The sequence below is a fragment of the Pagrus major genome, chromosome 10, assembly GCF_040436345.1.
Source record: "Pagrus major chromosome 10, Pma_NU_1.0".
Lineage (NCBI taxonomy): Eukaryota > Metazoa > Chordata > Actinopteri > Spariformes > Sparidae > Pagrus > Pagrus major.
In genome coordinates, this window is record NC_133224.1 from 17,028,651 (window position 1) to 17,045,003 (window position 16,353).

General features: G+C 39.3%; 1 protein-coding gene across 1 annotated transcript in view; it reads right to left on the bottom strand.

Annotated features, from left to right (window-relative positions):
• Positions 1–16,353, bottom strand: part of sorcs2 (sortilin-related VPS10 domain containing receptor 2) — a 357,654-nt gene that overhangs the window by 81,194 nt on the left and 260,107 nt on the right. Inside the window, exons 4-5 of the mRNA XM_073474430.1 lie at positions 7,977–8,141; positions 1,469–1,542 (exon numbers count right to left, since the gene is read on the bottom strand). Of these exons, the coding sequence (XP_073330531.1) occupies positions 1,469–1,542; positions 7,977–8,141 (239 nt within the window). The remainder of the gene's footprint in view (positions 1–1,468; positions 1,543–7,976; positions 8,142–16,353) is intronic.

Consider the following 16,353-nt stretch of genomic DNA (forward strand, 5'->3'; position numbering starts at 1 on the left):
CTCATTTTTCTTTACAGTGCACAGTGTGGATGATTTGTGCGTTGGAGTCGGTGGTATAAATCAGAGGTGTCTGAGCGTGCGAATCAGCTCATTTGCAATCGGAGGTGAGAGGAAACAAACTAACGGGATCCTGCAGTGCCTTCCTGACCTTCAGAAGATGAGAAAGAGTGTAGTCAATTGTATTTAAATGCAGCACATCTGAATGCATCTTCTTACAATAACACAGGTTGGACAGGAAGGAGTAAGAAGAAACAAAGCTGAGAGAGGAGGAAGACGTAAACACCTCGAGGAGAAATCAATGACAGAGGGAAGGAGATAAAGAGGGAGAGATACATGATGCAAGATAAGATGAAGGCGAGAATGAGTAGCAGGAGCATTGGAAGAGATAGCTCACAAGCTGTGAAATATTACATGTGCAGGGAAATGCTATACACCTCCGCCTGCTTTTTCTGCCACTGGAGCCACTAAACCATCAAGAGATCCGTCCATAAAACGGTTCTGCTGCATAAACTCTGGCACTTACTACCCAAATTCAGTTCAAATTTCTCATTTAAAAAAAAACTACAGCAGAAGTTTCTTGTATTATGGAAACCATAAAACTGATTTATTAGTATCGGGGATGTGAGTGTTGTCGATATAATTTTATTGTTCGAGCAATATTGTGTGAATGATAGCAAAATGGGATCAGGATATAGTCAAAAAATAAACCTATTAACTCTGCAGGAGTTATGTTTGACAGAGCTTGATCACAACATACTGCAGTTCCCGGATTAGGTTTGTGATTTAAATCTAAGTCAAGGAAAAAAAATAATTCATTAATTCATTAAAATAACTCCCACACCATGCTTGTTTTAATATAAATCAGTAATGTTGTTTTAAGCTACTATTTGTAAGGTCGTTTGCTAAGAAATGGTTGGCAAGTTTCCCCCTAAAATCATAAATTTTCATTTCAAACATACATCTGTACAGGTTCAACAAGCTGGATGCTTATTGGTGATTTATCCTGTTTCCAGTCTTGGATTAACCTAGGCATGATATTGATATTCATGTTCTCATCATTTTTTGACTAGTGAAGTATTGCTTTAACACCTTATGGAATGATATTTGACTCATCTTTTACATATGTACTTAAGCCATGAAGCGCTTTTGCATAACAGACAGAGTACATATGAGTTTTATTGAGCCATTGCGGTATTTCACTTCATTCACAAGTAGTCCCTGCAGTCTTTTTATCAGGTTCAACCGGTTCATATCTTATTCTGACTAGAAAATGGTGACTTATGTCTGCGTAGCAATGTCTTGCCTGTATGTAAAAGGACACATTTATGCATCATCTCTGTAATAAGTAGACGCTCGCTGCCGACTCACTTGTTACTGCTATCTATATGTATAAACAAAGGAGTCACTCTGCACATTAAGTCTGGAAGTCCTTATTTATCCAATAACGAGAAAATAAAGTTTAACTGACCAGTAGACTCTGTCCTTCGTCACCCGCTCCTGAAGCAAAGTCCACTTGCGGCCCAGGTCTGTGGAAGCAAAGAGCTGGACACAAAAAACAGAGAGAAGGCCACAGTTAGACAGAAAACACACACACACACACACACACACACAGCTTGTAGCATTAAATTATAAAGCCTAAGCCGAGCCCTATTACCAGTTGTATCCTTTACAATGGAGGATAAATCAAGAGTGTATTTGGAAAAAAAAGTTCACCCAATCAAGCTACTGAATTTCATGGTTCACCAAGTTAAGACTGAGCTCAATTAATAATTAATTATAGCGGGCTTGGTGTGTTTGTGCGTGTGTGGCTAATATTTTATGAGTAGCGTGTTTGTAGTATTGTGTGTTCCCCGAGCTTGTATGGTATTGATTGCACCCATAATGAAAGTCTATTGATTCCGACCCACAAGGTATCCTTGATGCTTGAAAAGCAAGCAGAGAAAAGGATTTCACCAAGCAAACTTCCTCTACCAAACAGAAACTGTGCAGCAGCTTCTCAATGCTATGCCATAAACAGAGTCTTAGTTGTCAAGGCTGTACATACTGCTCATAACGGCTATTCCCACACAGGGCCCTCATATAAATATGAGTTATCAATGATCAAACTCTCGATCTAACTCCTATATTGCACATTTTCTATGGCTGACCTTGATAGAAATCTGTTCCTGCCCTCACACACCTTCTTAATTTACACGTGCCGCTACGTGTCCTCCCATCATCCTCTAGCTAAATGATTTTTTTGTTCTGTGCGAATGGATTCCTCGCCTCCATCTGCAGCCTGCCCATATGGAACAGATTAAAACCTAATTGAATTTCTTGCTTAATTATGTGTAAATTATTAAAGTTGAGGGGGAGTTGAGCTGACTCAAACTTATGAACTATTGGACCTACTGTTTCCACTGTACAGTACACTTTTCAATTAGGAGGTGTGCTTGTGTGTGTGTGTGTGTGTGTGTGTGTGTGTGTGTGTGTGTGTTAGTGCTGCACGATTAATCGAATCGCAATCGCGATGTCATGATGTGCAATTATGTAATCGCAAAAAAGACTGCGATTTGCAATTTAATGTAAACAAATGTATATGTGTGTGCCTGTGAACAGGACTCTCTCTCTCTTTTTTAACGAAAATCTTTATCTAACATTTTGAAAAATACAGACATTCAACATGTAGCCTACATGAAAATAGAGTCATATCAGTACAAATATTACAATGAACGGGACTATCTCCCATGCAGTGTGGAGCTCGGTGACGGCACATCCACAATGTGTTCAGCTGCAGCTGCAGGTATAGTCACGTGACTACCCGGCTTTCAGCAGAGCAGAGCAGCCGACATGGACGCCGAAGAGGAACTCGAGGAGGGACAAGCTCAGTTGGTGGCGAAAAAAAATGCAACTTCTATTATATGGCGATACTTTGGATTCAGGTACGACGACACTGAACAGCAAGATGTGCTCTGTAAAACATGCAAAGCTACAGTCACTACGTCCCGCGGCAATACGACCAATCTATATCAACACTTGAAACACCACAAAGAAAAATACGAAGAATGCATTCAAATGAAAGCCCAACAAAGTAACGTGAAAGATACAACTGAAAAACACCTGAAACGACCACAACAACGCACAATTACGGATACATTTGCAAGTGTCACACCATACGAAAATACCTCGAAAAGACACAAGGAAATCACTGACTCCATAACACACTATTTGGCACGAGACATGGTGCCGATTTATACAGTTAATAAGGAGGGATTTCAAAAAATGATCCGCACGCTGGACAGGAGATATCAGCTACCCTCGCGGAACTTTTTCTCCCACACCGCCATCCCCGAGCTCTACAACAAACGCCGGAGTGAGGTTGAAATGGAAATGGCTACAGTCAAGTTTTTTTCAACAACAACAGACTTGTGGTCATGCAGGACCATGGAACCCTATCTAAGCTTGACCGTCCACTTTATTGACGATGACTTTGAGCTAAAAAGCCGGTGCCTGCAAACATCGTATTTTCCCCAGGACCACACGGGAGAGAACATTGCATCGGGTCTGAAAGAGGCTTTGGCAGCGTGGGGGCTGTGTGAGGAACGTCAGGTTACCATAACTACAGACAACGCTAGTAACGTCATAAAGGCTGTGGAGCTTAATGACTGGCAAAGATTCCACTGTTTTGGCCATAGACTCAATCTTGCCATTGGTAAGTTAAATATTATTTTCTACACTCCTTTACTTATGTACTTTGCAGAAATGCCCTTATTCCTTTCAAGAGTACTGTAAGAACTTTTTTTCAGTAGTACTTAACAGGTTTACATAAATGCCAGCAGAAAGGCATTTGAGTTTACAATAATGATATTGTGCAATTTGCAGAAATACCTTTATTTTCAAACTTTTATTTATTTTTTGATATCAAGTTATTTGGGGAAAAAATACAGTACTGTAAACTTCAGGTTTTGTATTTTTTGTGTCATATTTGTATGTTTTGAGTTGAGAAATATACAAACTATTGTAATTCTCTGTGTTGTCCTTGATATTCAAGCAAGTAGACTCATGACACCATTCATTTATAATATCGTAATCGCAAATCGCAATATAGTCCACAATAATCGCATATTTTCATCAAATCGTGCAGCACTAGTGTGTGTGTGTGTTTGTGAGTGTTCACATGTTTTGCAAAATGCTGAATGTCACAGATCAATTAATTATTTGCTTAGACTTATCTAACACTGAATCTGAATATATATTTGTCCCGTTTCACTGTTATCTGATGATCCATGTTAGGAAGTGACAGAAAACAGAGGAACAGAATGGGGGGTGACATAGAACAAAGGTCTGTAGTGGGATTTTAAACTTAATGTTGTTTGTATAGACACTATAAGAGGAACGTTTCTTCATTTGAGTTAGTTTTCTAAAATAATACAGAAAAAGTCAATATGATAAACACAGAAAAATCTAAATATAATGATATCCTAAATCTAAAACGATATATAGTCGAAATAAGACAATCAGTATATACATATAAGGATATAAATGAACTGTCCCAAGAGGGATAATTCAACATTTTCAGTATGAAGATTCAGTGAGAATTTTTTCATTTAGAAAGTATGATTGGTTAATCAAAGTGGCTGTATTGGAGAAGGATGGACCAGGAAACAACACTGTTCCTCTACAGTAATGACAATCTATTGTGTGTTGCTCAACCAGAGCAAATTAGGCTTGTTGTAACAAAATACTTTTGTCGTAATGACAAAAGCAGAAATTCTTCACATGTAAACAAACATGGCTGCCCATAAAAGGGGAAAGCAAGCAATAATTATCTTAACATCATCCTAAATATAAGCAATGGTAATTCAATTTTATTTTGAACCAAAACATTTAATGTATTGTGCTTAATTAAATTGTAGCCTGTTTCCTAATGAAAACCCCCTCTCCTGAAAATGGTATCAGTTTTTTATTTTTTTGTTCCCAATTTCCTAACAGAAATGTCAAAAGTTCCCCACCGGCAGCCCGCCACATGACCATTTTTAACCATGACCCTTTACTGACCCAAACTTACTGCTAACTAATGTTTAGTGAATTTCTATCCCAGGACCTGCACATAAATTACCTGAAAAGAAAGAAAGGAGGGAGCTGGGAAGGACTTTAGATCCAAATAATGATCTGATGTCCAAATTGTTTTTCGGTCAGCTCAAAAAGTTGTTCCCAGTTAACAATAGCCAGTAGGCTAACATTACAGCTAATGTTACTGGTGAAGTGGTAGCTTTAGTGAAGGAGCCAACACTGATAACATTCAGTTGTGTATGTAAGAGAGATGGAGCTTGTGCATATGCAGATTTGGGGAGTGCCAATTCTCCTGACCTTTTCAGGGGCCCAGCCATACTGTCCCACATGACCACATTGTCACTGTCAAACAAAACAGTTAGTCCATTTTAAACATCAGTACATTACTGCCAGAGTTATTGTGCTACCTTTGTGTGATTACCATAAACAAATGAGACACTGCTGGAGATAATTAGTTGCTTGTTTTACACTGGTGGTCTTGTTAGAATTAGCATCTCCTAAAATCAAGATGACATTTCCCTAAGCTGTATTGTTTTACCTGAAGCAGAATGCTGTAATTGATGAAGACATCATACGCCAGTGACGGAAACAGAAAAATGTGCGTGCTTTGAAGCAGTGGTTGCCAACTTTGTTCGGCTGTAAAGAATCAAATGTTGGCATTCTACGTTTCTGCTAACCAAGGATGCATTCAAATTTGAATGTGTCATACATATCATGTTAACGTATCTACAATATGTGTCATATCATATTCACTTCACATGTATATGAACTTACTTTCATGTCGAGAAGGTTGTGACGTTATAGCTAGACGAGTTGGCTGCCAGGCCAGAGATCATAAACCACAACCATAACAAGGTTACCCAAAACGTGATGTTTTCCAAACAATAACCAACAGGTTTTTGGGGCTAAATGTAACCATAGCATAGGCACAGCATTGTTACAACATAAAAACTGAAAATCTAACCTAATGAAACATCGAAGTCGCAACATAAATATAAATTTTCTCATATCAGTGGTTAGCACAAACATACATTGCCAGTATTTATTCTAGGAATTAGGTTTTAAATCTAAGAGCTGGGGCCTTCACCCCGATGTTGGAAACCACTGCTGTAAAACCATCAAATGCAAATTAAAGGCTGGCCGATGTCTCATTTATTGTGCATAAATGCCTCAAGATTAATGAGAGATCAAAATGTGATGTCAATGTCAACCTCTTACTTAAGTGTTGATTTCTATAACCCAATTGAGAATGCATAGCCTTTGACCAGCACTGCTTCTTCTATAGCGCTCTCAGCTTGAAGGTCTCACTCAATACTTGAATGCCTCCTGGCAACAAGACGTACGTAATACATACAGCAGTGTGATGTCTCGGTCGTCTTGTTTGCTCAGGATGTACACACTTTACAACCAAAGGAAGCAATTAACTCCACTTTGTGGCATAGAGGGCTGGATGGAAAACAGCAGTGTGCGACATGAAGAGCCATGTAGAAGAACTATTATCTGCTATACAAATGTGCATGCAGCCCACTCATTAACCAGCACCTGAGAATCCTCCTTCACAGCATAACTGTGAGTGCTAATTAGGCTATTTTAACACTTACATGAATACTGACAGTTTTTCTTAGATGGGACCTGAAAACACCACAGAGAGGCATTTACTTATAATTTTGTGATGAAAATAATTATTGTCTTGTCTTCTGTCTGTTTGCGACAGAAAAATACAAAGTACTCTCAACACAGCGTTGACATTACATGAAGCAATGCTGCTACTTCCACTTAATTTCACCACAACAAAGTGAGTGTATTTCCTTATGATTTAACGTAGTAGTAGATGTTTTATGGTGTGAAATAACTTTGACCCAGTAAGTTATTTTTTGCTAGCTTGTAGTCTAGCATGCACCACTAGCTAAAGTGTCAGGGTATTATTCCAAACACTTCCCTAAAAAAGGCATGTCCTCATGAGTATTTGACAACTTGATATTTAAAATCTTGTTGTAGTTTAGTCCACACCAGGAAAATAGTTGTAAAGTTTTTCTGCCGAAGTAGCTTAGCACGACCCATATTTAAGTTTACTGGCAGGGACATCTTGTGACCATAGTAATTATGTAGTATAATAGTGACAAAGTCTGTACAAGGACGAGAATGGGGTCGGCGGTTGGGACAAACAAACACGTAACTTTTACTCAGGAGACCTCTATTCATGTCGAGTGTAAAACCAAAAGTCATTGGTGGATCAGCAGCCTGATCATGTCCAACAAACTTAACTGAAGTTACACACGTAACACAGTTATTTTAACCAAAATCAGGTTGTTTTCCTAGCCAAGTAGTTTTCTTGCCTAAACCTAACCAAACTGCAAGCATACGAGGTCCATCAGACTCAAATATAGTCATGCTGTTTTGGGAATGGTGATATATGTCGTTTTGGAGTCACTGGCAATTGACCTATTGAGTCATTTAGGTATAAGGATGTGTTGGCCTTAGATGATCTGAAAAAAAAGTGTATCCAGAGGGGCTGACAATGTGTATTTGTTCCATCTAAATCCAGATTTTTTTTTCTCTTTCCAGTCAAAATATTTCAAAGAGCTTCCAACAGACAGCCAAGTGACATTGTGATATGTTTTCAATTTGAAATGCAGTATCAAAGTGTCTGTGTGTGTGTGCGTGTGTGTGTGTGTGTTGGGATGTGGCCACTGTTCTGTTAATTCCACTTGCAAGAGAAAATTTGCCCTACAGTTGTATTGCTGAATGATAAATCACACATCGAGTTTTCTCTCTCTGAGCTTCATGTTCTGCTGGTTGCGTGTGAAAATTGAAATTTAATGCATTGCTGCAGTGACAGCAGAGACATCTTGCTGGTGTAGCAGCACTGCTGTCGTTGGAATCGGCTATTTTTTTTCATGCTTCTAGAGCGCTGTTATACCCACCCTGCCCTCCTTGCAGTACGCCAGGAGCTTGTCTTCTTCCTTGGGGTGGAAGACGACTGTGTCCGGGGTGAAGGAGATGGACTGTCGCTGGAAGGAAGAGCCTTCGTCCGTGCTGATGAACAGCATCTGATCCCTCTCATTTATGGAGGAACCCACCAGCACCACCTGAAAGAGAGAGAGAGAGGAGGAAGGGAAAACAGAGGTCAGAGGTGAAACGGTCAAAGGGTAATGTCCTGCACCATATTCATCGCTCAGTCAGCAGTCTGCAGAAGACGCGAAGAGGCTGCCCTCCTCATATCAATACTTGTGCATATTAATTCCCCTGTTTGCGCTGGAAAACTGATGAATATAAATGCATGCATGGCCACGCACACACATTTATTCAAAGCCATTCTCTGGGCCACGAGAACTTTCCATCAACCTTACATGCTGCTTAGACCGAGGCAACACTGTATTGATTATCTATTCAGAGTTTTATAGCTCATAAAGTGAAATCATTAAACACAGGGCACACCATGACCTGCCAACCCACCAATCACCATTATGGCCTGGACACCCAGAAGTAAGGCGACCAATGGGGGTGATCGATAGGAACTAATGTAGCGGTCGCATTCTTTAAGAGTATATGAGAGGTGGGAAACTATCCAGTGAGGGTTTTTTAGGTGTCGGTGTTCAACATCATCACGATGACGTTTGCACCTGGTCTTTACAGAAAGTATTTTTTATAGTATAGTAAGTTTCTTTTGTCAACCACATAATGAAAATCATTCGCTGACAGCTGTGTTCTTTTGTAAACATCTGCTTCATTCTGTTGCCAACGTTTTGGATTAATGGATACAAAGCATTAAAGAGACATGCCATGTATAATAAGTAAGGGGGTGCAGCTTGTAATGATTATTTAAAACATTAATTCTGCTTGTTTTGCATGTATACAATTAATACACAGAGTAGACTTCATCAAATAAATGTTTCTCCTTTTTTTTATTTTCATTCTTACTCTCATGCATTTATTCACAAAGAAATCCTGATCTATGCATAACTCCTCAAGGAGCCACAACTATCAAAAGCACAACAAATTTGCCAATGCTCTGCGAGGATGACACAGCCTCCAATTGAAGGAATTCAGTGTGGCAGCGTTTAGAGAGGACAGGCCTTATCTTTGTGTGCCTGAGCTCAGGGGTGAAGCATCACTTAACTCAAAGGCCCCACACATATTTCCTCAGTCGGTTTTCTACTAGAGCAGAAATTTTGACAGAACGTTTCTGCTTTTACAGCCGCACTGGTTTTAGTGAACCCCGGAAAATAACAGACCAATTGCATGCATTGTAAATCATCTCATATGATGCTACTATGATGCTAAACAGAGCTTTTAATCAAGAATGGACCCCTAGATGTTCATTTTTCCAAAGGGCAGTTCAAAACCAGTATGTCTTATATGTTCGGAGACCGTGTAGCAAAGTGAAGTGCCACTGAGAGACGAAGCAACAAACATATTCACTCAAATCTGAATTTGAGGGCACAGAAAATAAAGGCAGCTTTCTCCACTATCAGCATTATTAAAACAAAATATGGTCCCAGCTTCACGTGTGCATGAGGCTGGCCTGACACAATTCCAACCCAGATCAAAAATTCTGACAGGAACAGGTAGAGCTCACTTCTCTCACCGAACAAGAGAAGGTGGGAGAGTGGGGCTTAGAGGGGAAGAAAGACTGCTGTACAGCTGTTAAGATGTGTTGAGATTCTTTATGATAAAGCTGGTTGAGACGCACTAAGATGTGAGGTGCAGTTAAAAATAAAGAAAAAGGGAAGCTCAACGTATTCTGTCAATATTCTGTCAATTAATACTGACAACATTGTTGAAATATTGAATTGTACTTTTATTAAATTTGTCAAGTTACAACATCTGTTGTTTGCAGAAATGTACATCGCCAACATTTACTCTGGTGAGTATAACTGTCCAGAAACTTTTTTATATTCTGCAATTTGAGACTTCAGTGGCTTGAGATACTTTGTTAGTATTTTTATATTTATTTTGTATAGTTTTAGAGCTGCACATTTGGGAAGAGGGAGACCTGACCGAATAAATGGGCTTTCAAGTACATTCTTGACTAATGGGCCCCAATGTCCCAGTTTTAGTCCGTGTCCGTTGGTGTTTGATAATTTAACTATTTTTTAATTAGTCTGTGATTTGCACCACTACAATATATCAACTGGGTCTTGCATTATAACATTATCAGAAGGTCCTATAAAGGGGCCTTGATTCCAATTAAAAATTTAAATAGTGTTTAAAGTGGAAATAAACAGCTTTCCCCCATTCCAAGTAGTATTTTTGCCACCACTGACACAAACACAGATGGCTTTTGCTTATCCTCTGACTCTCAATACATACTGTTACTTGATTTTGTGCCCAGTGGCAGAAAAAATTGCCTGGTGAAAGCAAGGTTTATAGAAAACTAATCTAAACACTGATGGTAAAGCCATTACATTTTGCAATTAAAATTTTCTTCATTATGATACATTAAAGCTAAAATTGGATTCTGAATTTGAATGAAATGACCTCAGACTAAGTGACAAAAAGAAAACCTATAGCCAGGTAGTTAAACTGGATTTATAGTTGACACAAGACGTTAACAGGTTTCTATTTATAGCTGATGTGTTGGATTTAATCAGGCTGCATGGTGCTTTATATTCCACAGTAACTGTGCTTACATTCACTAATTTACAGTAGATTCATAGAGTAGGACTTACATCAGGGTAATGCATTACAATATTTTGCTGGGAACTGGTGCTAAATAAGAGACTACAGTCTTGCAATCTGTGTGTTTGTGTTAATTGATTCATACAGAGCGAGGAAGGCTTTGAACAGTGACGCTGCCATGAACAGTTTGCTGTCTGCACTGTTTGGAATCTGACTGCAACAGGGGCCCAAAACTAATCTTCACCTGTCTGGGGCCCTCAGACCGCTTCATCTGGGTACTTTCAACTGCATCTTACAGTCTTTCTCAGCTGATTCTGTGTCTTGAAATTCAAAGCATGTCAAAGCCAAGCTATATTATGTTTTTGTTTGCTGTCTGAAAAAAAAAGAGTTTGTTTTTCATCTCTAATTTCACTTTCCAACTATATTTCTGGCATCTTTGCTCTATTACTTTCTTTCTTTCTTATATTATGATAAATGTTTCAGATTCTCACTCAAATAAGCTTGACTCTTGGCATACACTGAACTCTGAGGCTGGAGCTGAGCCATTTATTCTATAAGATAAATAAAATGAATTTGTATGCATTAAGACACACAAGCTAGTTAGTAAGCATGCACACACACAAATCCTTCTCAGTATTCTCATCATGGCTGCATTTAGGCAGCCAGCGGGGCATGCCTCACATCTTGCTGGCTTCACTACTTAAGAGCTGTGTGTGTGTGTGTGTGTGTGTGTGTGTGTGTGTGTGTGTTTGTGTGTGTAACTCTTGCTTGTTTCGGAACACACTTCCCTGAGCAACATGGTCAATTAAAGGCCCAGCGTTTGTTTGGCTGCCAGAGGAAGGCCTGCAAGGATCAGCGGTGGCGCGGTGAAGTCAGACGAGCAGGAGAGAAGAGGCACAGAGGACTGTGCTTTTTCTCCTGACATAAAAGTCTTTCTTTTTATTTTTTTTCGTGAATGTTGACTGGGCAGGCCTGTGTTTGCACCTGGGAGCTGCCCACAGTGCTTGCTGTTGACAGCCAAGCAGATCCACTGGAAAAGGTCATGGTTCGGTGCCTTGCTCAAGGGCACCTTGGGAATATTTGAGTTTTTCCAGAGGATTTTTACAAACTCTTCTTCAGTCGCACTCCTGCATTTCTGAGCTCTACACTAGCACTGGTCATAACAGAGTAATGAGAAGCAGTCGGACATGCCTGCTGTTAGGCAATGGCGAATATATTTACATGTCAAAATAGCAAACTCTTTGGCTCCCGCCATATGAACCATCGAGAGTTCCCTTACTTTAACGCACATGTCTCACCGCGGTTTCTCCTCATGTCCCTGTGGGGCAGGGCCATCAATCAGGTCAGTCTGCCTCTGCCAATATGTCTCTATTTAAAGGACGTCACTCAGTTTAACCCAGTTGAGCTCTGACAGCTGGACATCCTCAGGACACACACACACACACGGGCCTCCCACACGCACATCACATCACCGAAAACAGAGAACGCTGTATGAAAGTGTGTGTAAATGGTGTGTGTTGAATCTTACACACTTTAATTTAATGGATATTAAGATGTGTTTTCGAGGTAAAATCATGCATGTCTCAGTATGTGTAATTAAATTAGATTCACTGACCCATAACAGCCTGAAATTGCTGTACACACAAATGTTTCTTAATCAGCCAATAATGCAATAGCCATCATCCTTTCAATGCTGTCCAGGCCCTGTCCACCAGTACAAACACGGCTTTTTCCTATGCATGTATTAGGTCATGTAAAACCAACCTTTATCAAAACTTTTCAGAAACAAGGATGTCTGCTTCCTTATTGGTTTTTACCAATGTATGTAGCGTGATTGGCAAACGTGAACTCAGTATGCGTTATGATATTCTGGAGTATTTGAGTTTTTACACTGATGGAATGAATATTCTATTGTGTATATTAAAGCTGCAGGAAGGGAGGGATAGAAACGCTTGCTGAGAATGTTTTAATAAAAACAGCATTATCCAGGAAGCTGCTCTTCTGTGAAGAGCAGTTATCTTTCACCACCTCGTCCAATTTCAATTTCAATCTCATCCAATTATCTGTTGTAAACTTCTCATCATGTTGTCCTGTTTTCAGGAAATATTGCCTGTTGCCTTTGTACCTGCCCTGGTACATATAAGAGAAACTAAAAGTAATAGTAAGTAAGTAAGTAAGTAAGTAAAGAGTATATAAAAGTAAAAGTTGGCCCGAGTACTTTTTGTAACAAACCAACTAACCACAGAGTAGACAATGTAGTGTTGTCAAAAAAAGTTAATAATATATAATATAATAATAATAATATTGGAGGGAAAGTTAACCAGGCAAACATTTACCAAACCTACCAGTTAGTCTTCATCCTTAAAGTCTTTCTCTTGCAAAACAACAACAAAAAATACAGAACGTGCTGTGTTCACAAGCTTTCTTAAGAGAACCGTCCACAAATTGTTAAAAAAAAAAGGTTGCACAAGGCTACGCTGTTTTACAGACCTGCACATTAACACACAATATTTATAAGATTATACCAGCTTTTAGACTCAGTATGATTAAAAATTGACTACTGTAAGGCCAACAAAACAATATGAAATAATAACAAAGGCTGCCTGGATTGCATTGTCTACAAGGCTTTTGCAGCATTTACTTTAATGTTGTTAAATGTGACTAAGAAAATAACAGCTTGGGAACCACCAATGCAAGAGACACTATAGATACAAATTAATTATGAATGGGCAAAGGTTGGGAACAGTTTGACCAGGTGAATCCAGGAGAAATGGTTGGGTCCATTATTGATCTCAGCCACTAAAATCATTAAAAACATGAAGTAAGAAGGATAGAAATCACTGCACATACTGTATGTTCTGACTCACAGCCTCCTGACGCAGTAACGGATCCTGCCAACAAGTGGCACTCTTGTCAAACTGTATGCATGTGAGCGTGTCTTCACATCTTCATACTAAACTTGAAACTGAGCTTGACTCACCGACTCACTGATAAGCATGTGAACTTTTTTTAAGAAAGCTACACAAAAGAGAATCGGGGGAGGGCAGACAGACACAATTCCTCTCCTGTAGCACAAGTTATGATCCTCCACAATCAAAAGACTTTGATACATTCTGCCTCCGTAACCATTTCCTCTGAGTAATAACTCAAGCTTTGGGAAGCACAGTGCTGCTATTGTGCGCAGCAGATAAAAGCAGACTTTAAACTTCCTGTGTCTGCTCTGGAGACTGTAAGGGGTGCGACGCATTAAGGGGACTGACAGAAACAAAACGCAGCTCTTTCTTATTTGTAAAGGGCTTAAACACCAGTGTGGCTTTGATCAATCTATGCGAGATTTGATAATCTTCGATCAGTCAATCTGACGGAGGGGGCCTGATCGCTAAAGACACTCAAGTCCTGTTGTGTTGACACACATCGCAGGGTATCAGCCCTGTAATCTATTATAAAACAACACAATCTACTTAGAAGCTTAGAATAGCTTATGGAGGAGTGCTGGCGTGCAGATGCAGCGTGAACAGCAGGAAGGTCTACGGGCTGGAGGAGGATAAGAATACTGTGTACATGATCTCTGCATCGCATGTCACAACTTTGAACAGTTAAAGGGCTTTAATGCCCCGAGCCTACATGGCTGATGAAAGCTCTTCAGCTCTTGAGAATGAAGAAAGCTTGTACATGATACGGACATGAACAGCATATCAGACACACCTGGAGAGCATAAAATATGAACACTCACATGCACAAAGAGATATTATCTTTGCATGAGGCATGCCCTATTGAACTGATGGTACGTCATGGCATCATACATCAGGTTTTGAAAAGTTCCAACTACTGCTAATACTGGAGTACTACTGCATATGTGAGAAAGTAGTATGAAGCCTTTTGTGGCTCCAGAGGAAACTGTATGTAATCTGGTAATTTGCCTCTACTGATGTCACTCAGTGGCTTTGTTGCATTCTAGATTACGCGGACAATCTTAGGAGGAAAAATTAAGATAATAACTGTTCAGATATGTTGTAGAGGTTTTCAGGACACGCACAAACAAATCTTTATCAACATTTTTTTTCTTAAAGTAAACTGACCGTATCAAATCAACATTGTAACTGCCTTAGTATTAGTAGCTTTTAGCAGTGGAGCCCCACTCATTGGTGACAGAGAGCATCGTTGTCAGCTCAGAGAGATATACACTAAGAGAAGAGTGAAGTTCTCATCCAATTATCTGTTGTAAACTTCCCAATTAAACAACACTGTTTGTGGGCTGACTTTGCTTTAACACTGACCAATCAAAATTCATCTCTTTTTGGCTGCACTGAAAAACAGGTTTATTATCTGACTAAAGCAGAGGTTTCCAGGTCTTTTTTTTGCTCCGCAGATGATTTTTTGTATTGCCGCTGTTGTTGGCCTGTTTTTAATCTCAGGTTAGCTTGCTAATTTCTGGTTTGCAACAATGGGATATAGATTTTGAAATGTAGTTTGCAAGTATGAGAAGTCATTAGTCCCTCATTACCCCCTTAGCCACTCCATCTGTGGGTATGCTATTATCGTCATTTAAGTACAAATTGAGTAGCTAAATGGGTGGGACAGACAAACTACTTCCTATACTAATTAACATTTCATGTATCCCATTGTTTGGGGAGTGACAGGGAGTGACGAGGGAAGGTGCAGCACAGACAGGCCTCATTATGTTCAAGGTAATTACAGAGCAAAAAACAGGTTAGCTATCTTGCTGTGATAGTAAAGAAACATTGAGGAGCTGAATGGGTAATGACAGACATCCATATTTCCTATAGAGTTGTGTAGTGATGACGTATTTTTGAAGGCTAACCCGGAAGTGAGCATTGCCCTGGTTCCTTCCATATGATTTTTCCATTGGATTTTGGAATATGGTCGAAATTAAGCTCCGTGGCATACACAAGTTTATGATACTTGCACGTCTTGTTCAGCAAGATAATCTTCACAGATGAACAAAAGGGCAAATTAAATCGCTAGAAGTAAACAGCTAATGTTAGGCTATCAACAGACTTCTTTGTGGTTGCCGGATTTAAACGTCACTAAGCATCTTACTACACAAAACTATACATGTTTTCTGTAAATTGATCAATCTACCATACAAATTGTAAAGTTAGAGGTAGAATAATTTGAAACTGAAGTCGGCCTGTAAAGACAGACTAGTGAGTAGATGAGTCTCCATGTTCAGTGTGAGGATGTTTAATGTCCCCAAAAACCTCTGTAGCCTCATTTAGCCACTTGTTAGCGACTGCTGTTTTTAAGACACATTTGTAATTAAATTGCGGGACATTAAATGGTGTATTTTATGCTGTAGAACAAAACATGTAAATATCTTATCTGTAATATCTCTAACCACAGACCTTATTTAGGCATATAACTGAAAATCTATTCAAAATCCAATACACTTGGGGAACCAGATATGCAAAAATGCTAACTCATTTCTGGGTTTTAGGCCTACAAACTACACCACTCTATACTAATTAACATTTCAAGTATGTCATTGTTTGGAGAGTGATGAGGGAAGGTTTCACCATGTTTAAGGTAATTACAGAGCAAAAAAAACTATGAAGTTTTATAATTTACTATTCAAGATTTGTTTGAAGATTTAAATCAGTTTCTCCTGGCCCATTCACACATGTTCCATGACCTGGTACCAGCCCATGGTCTGGGCAT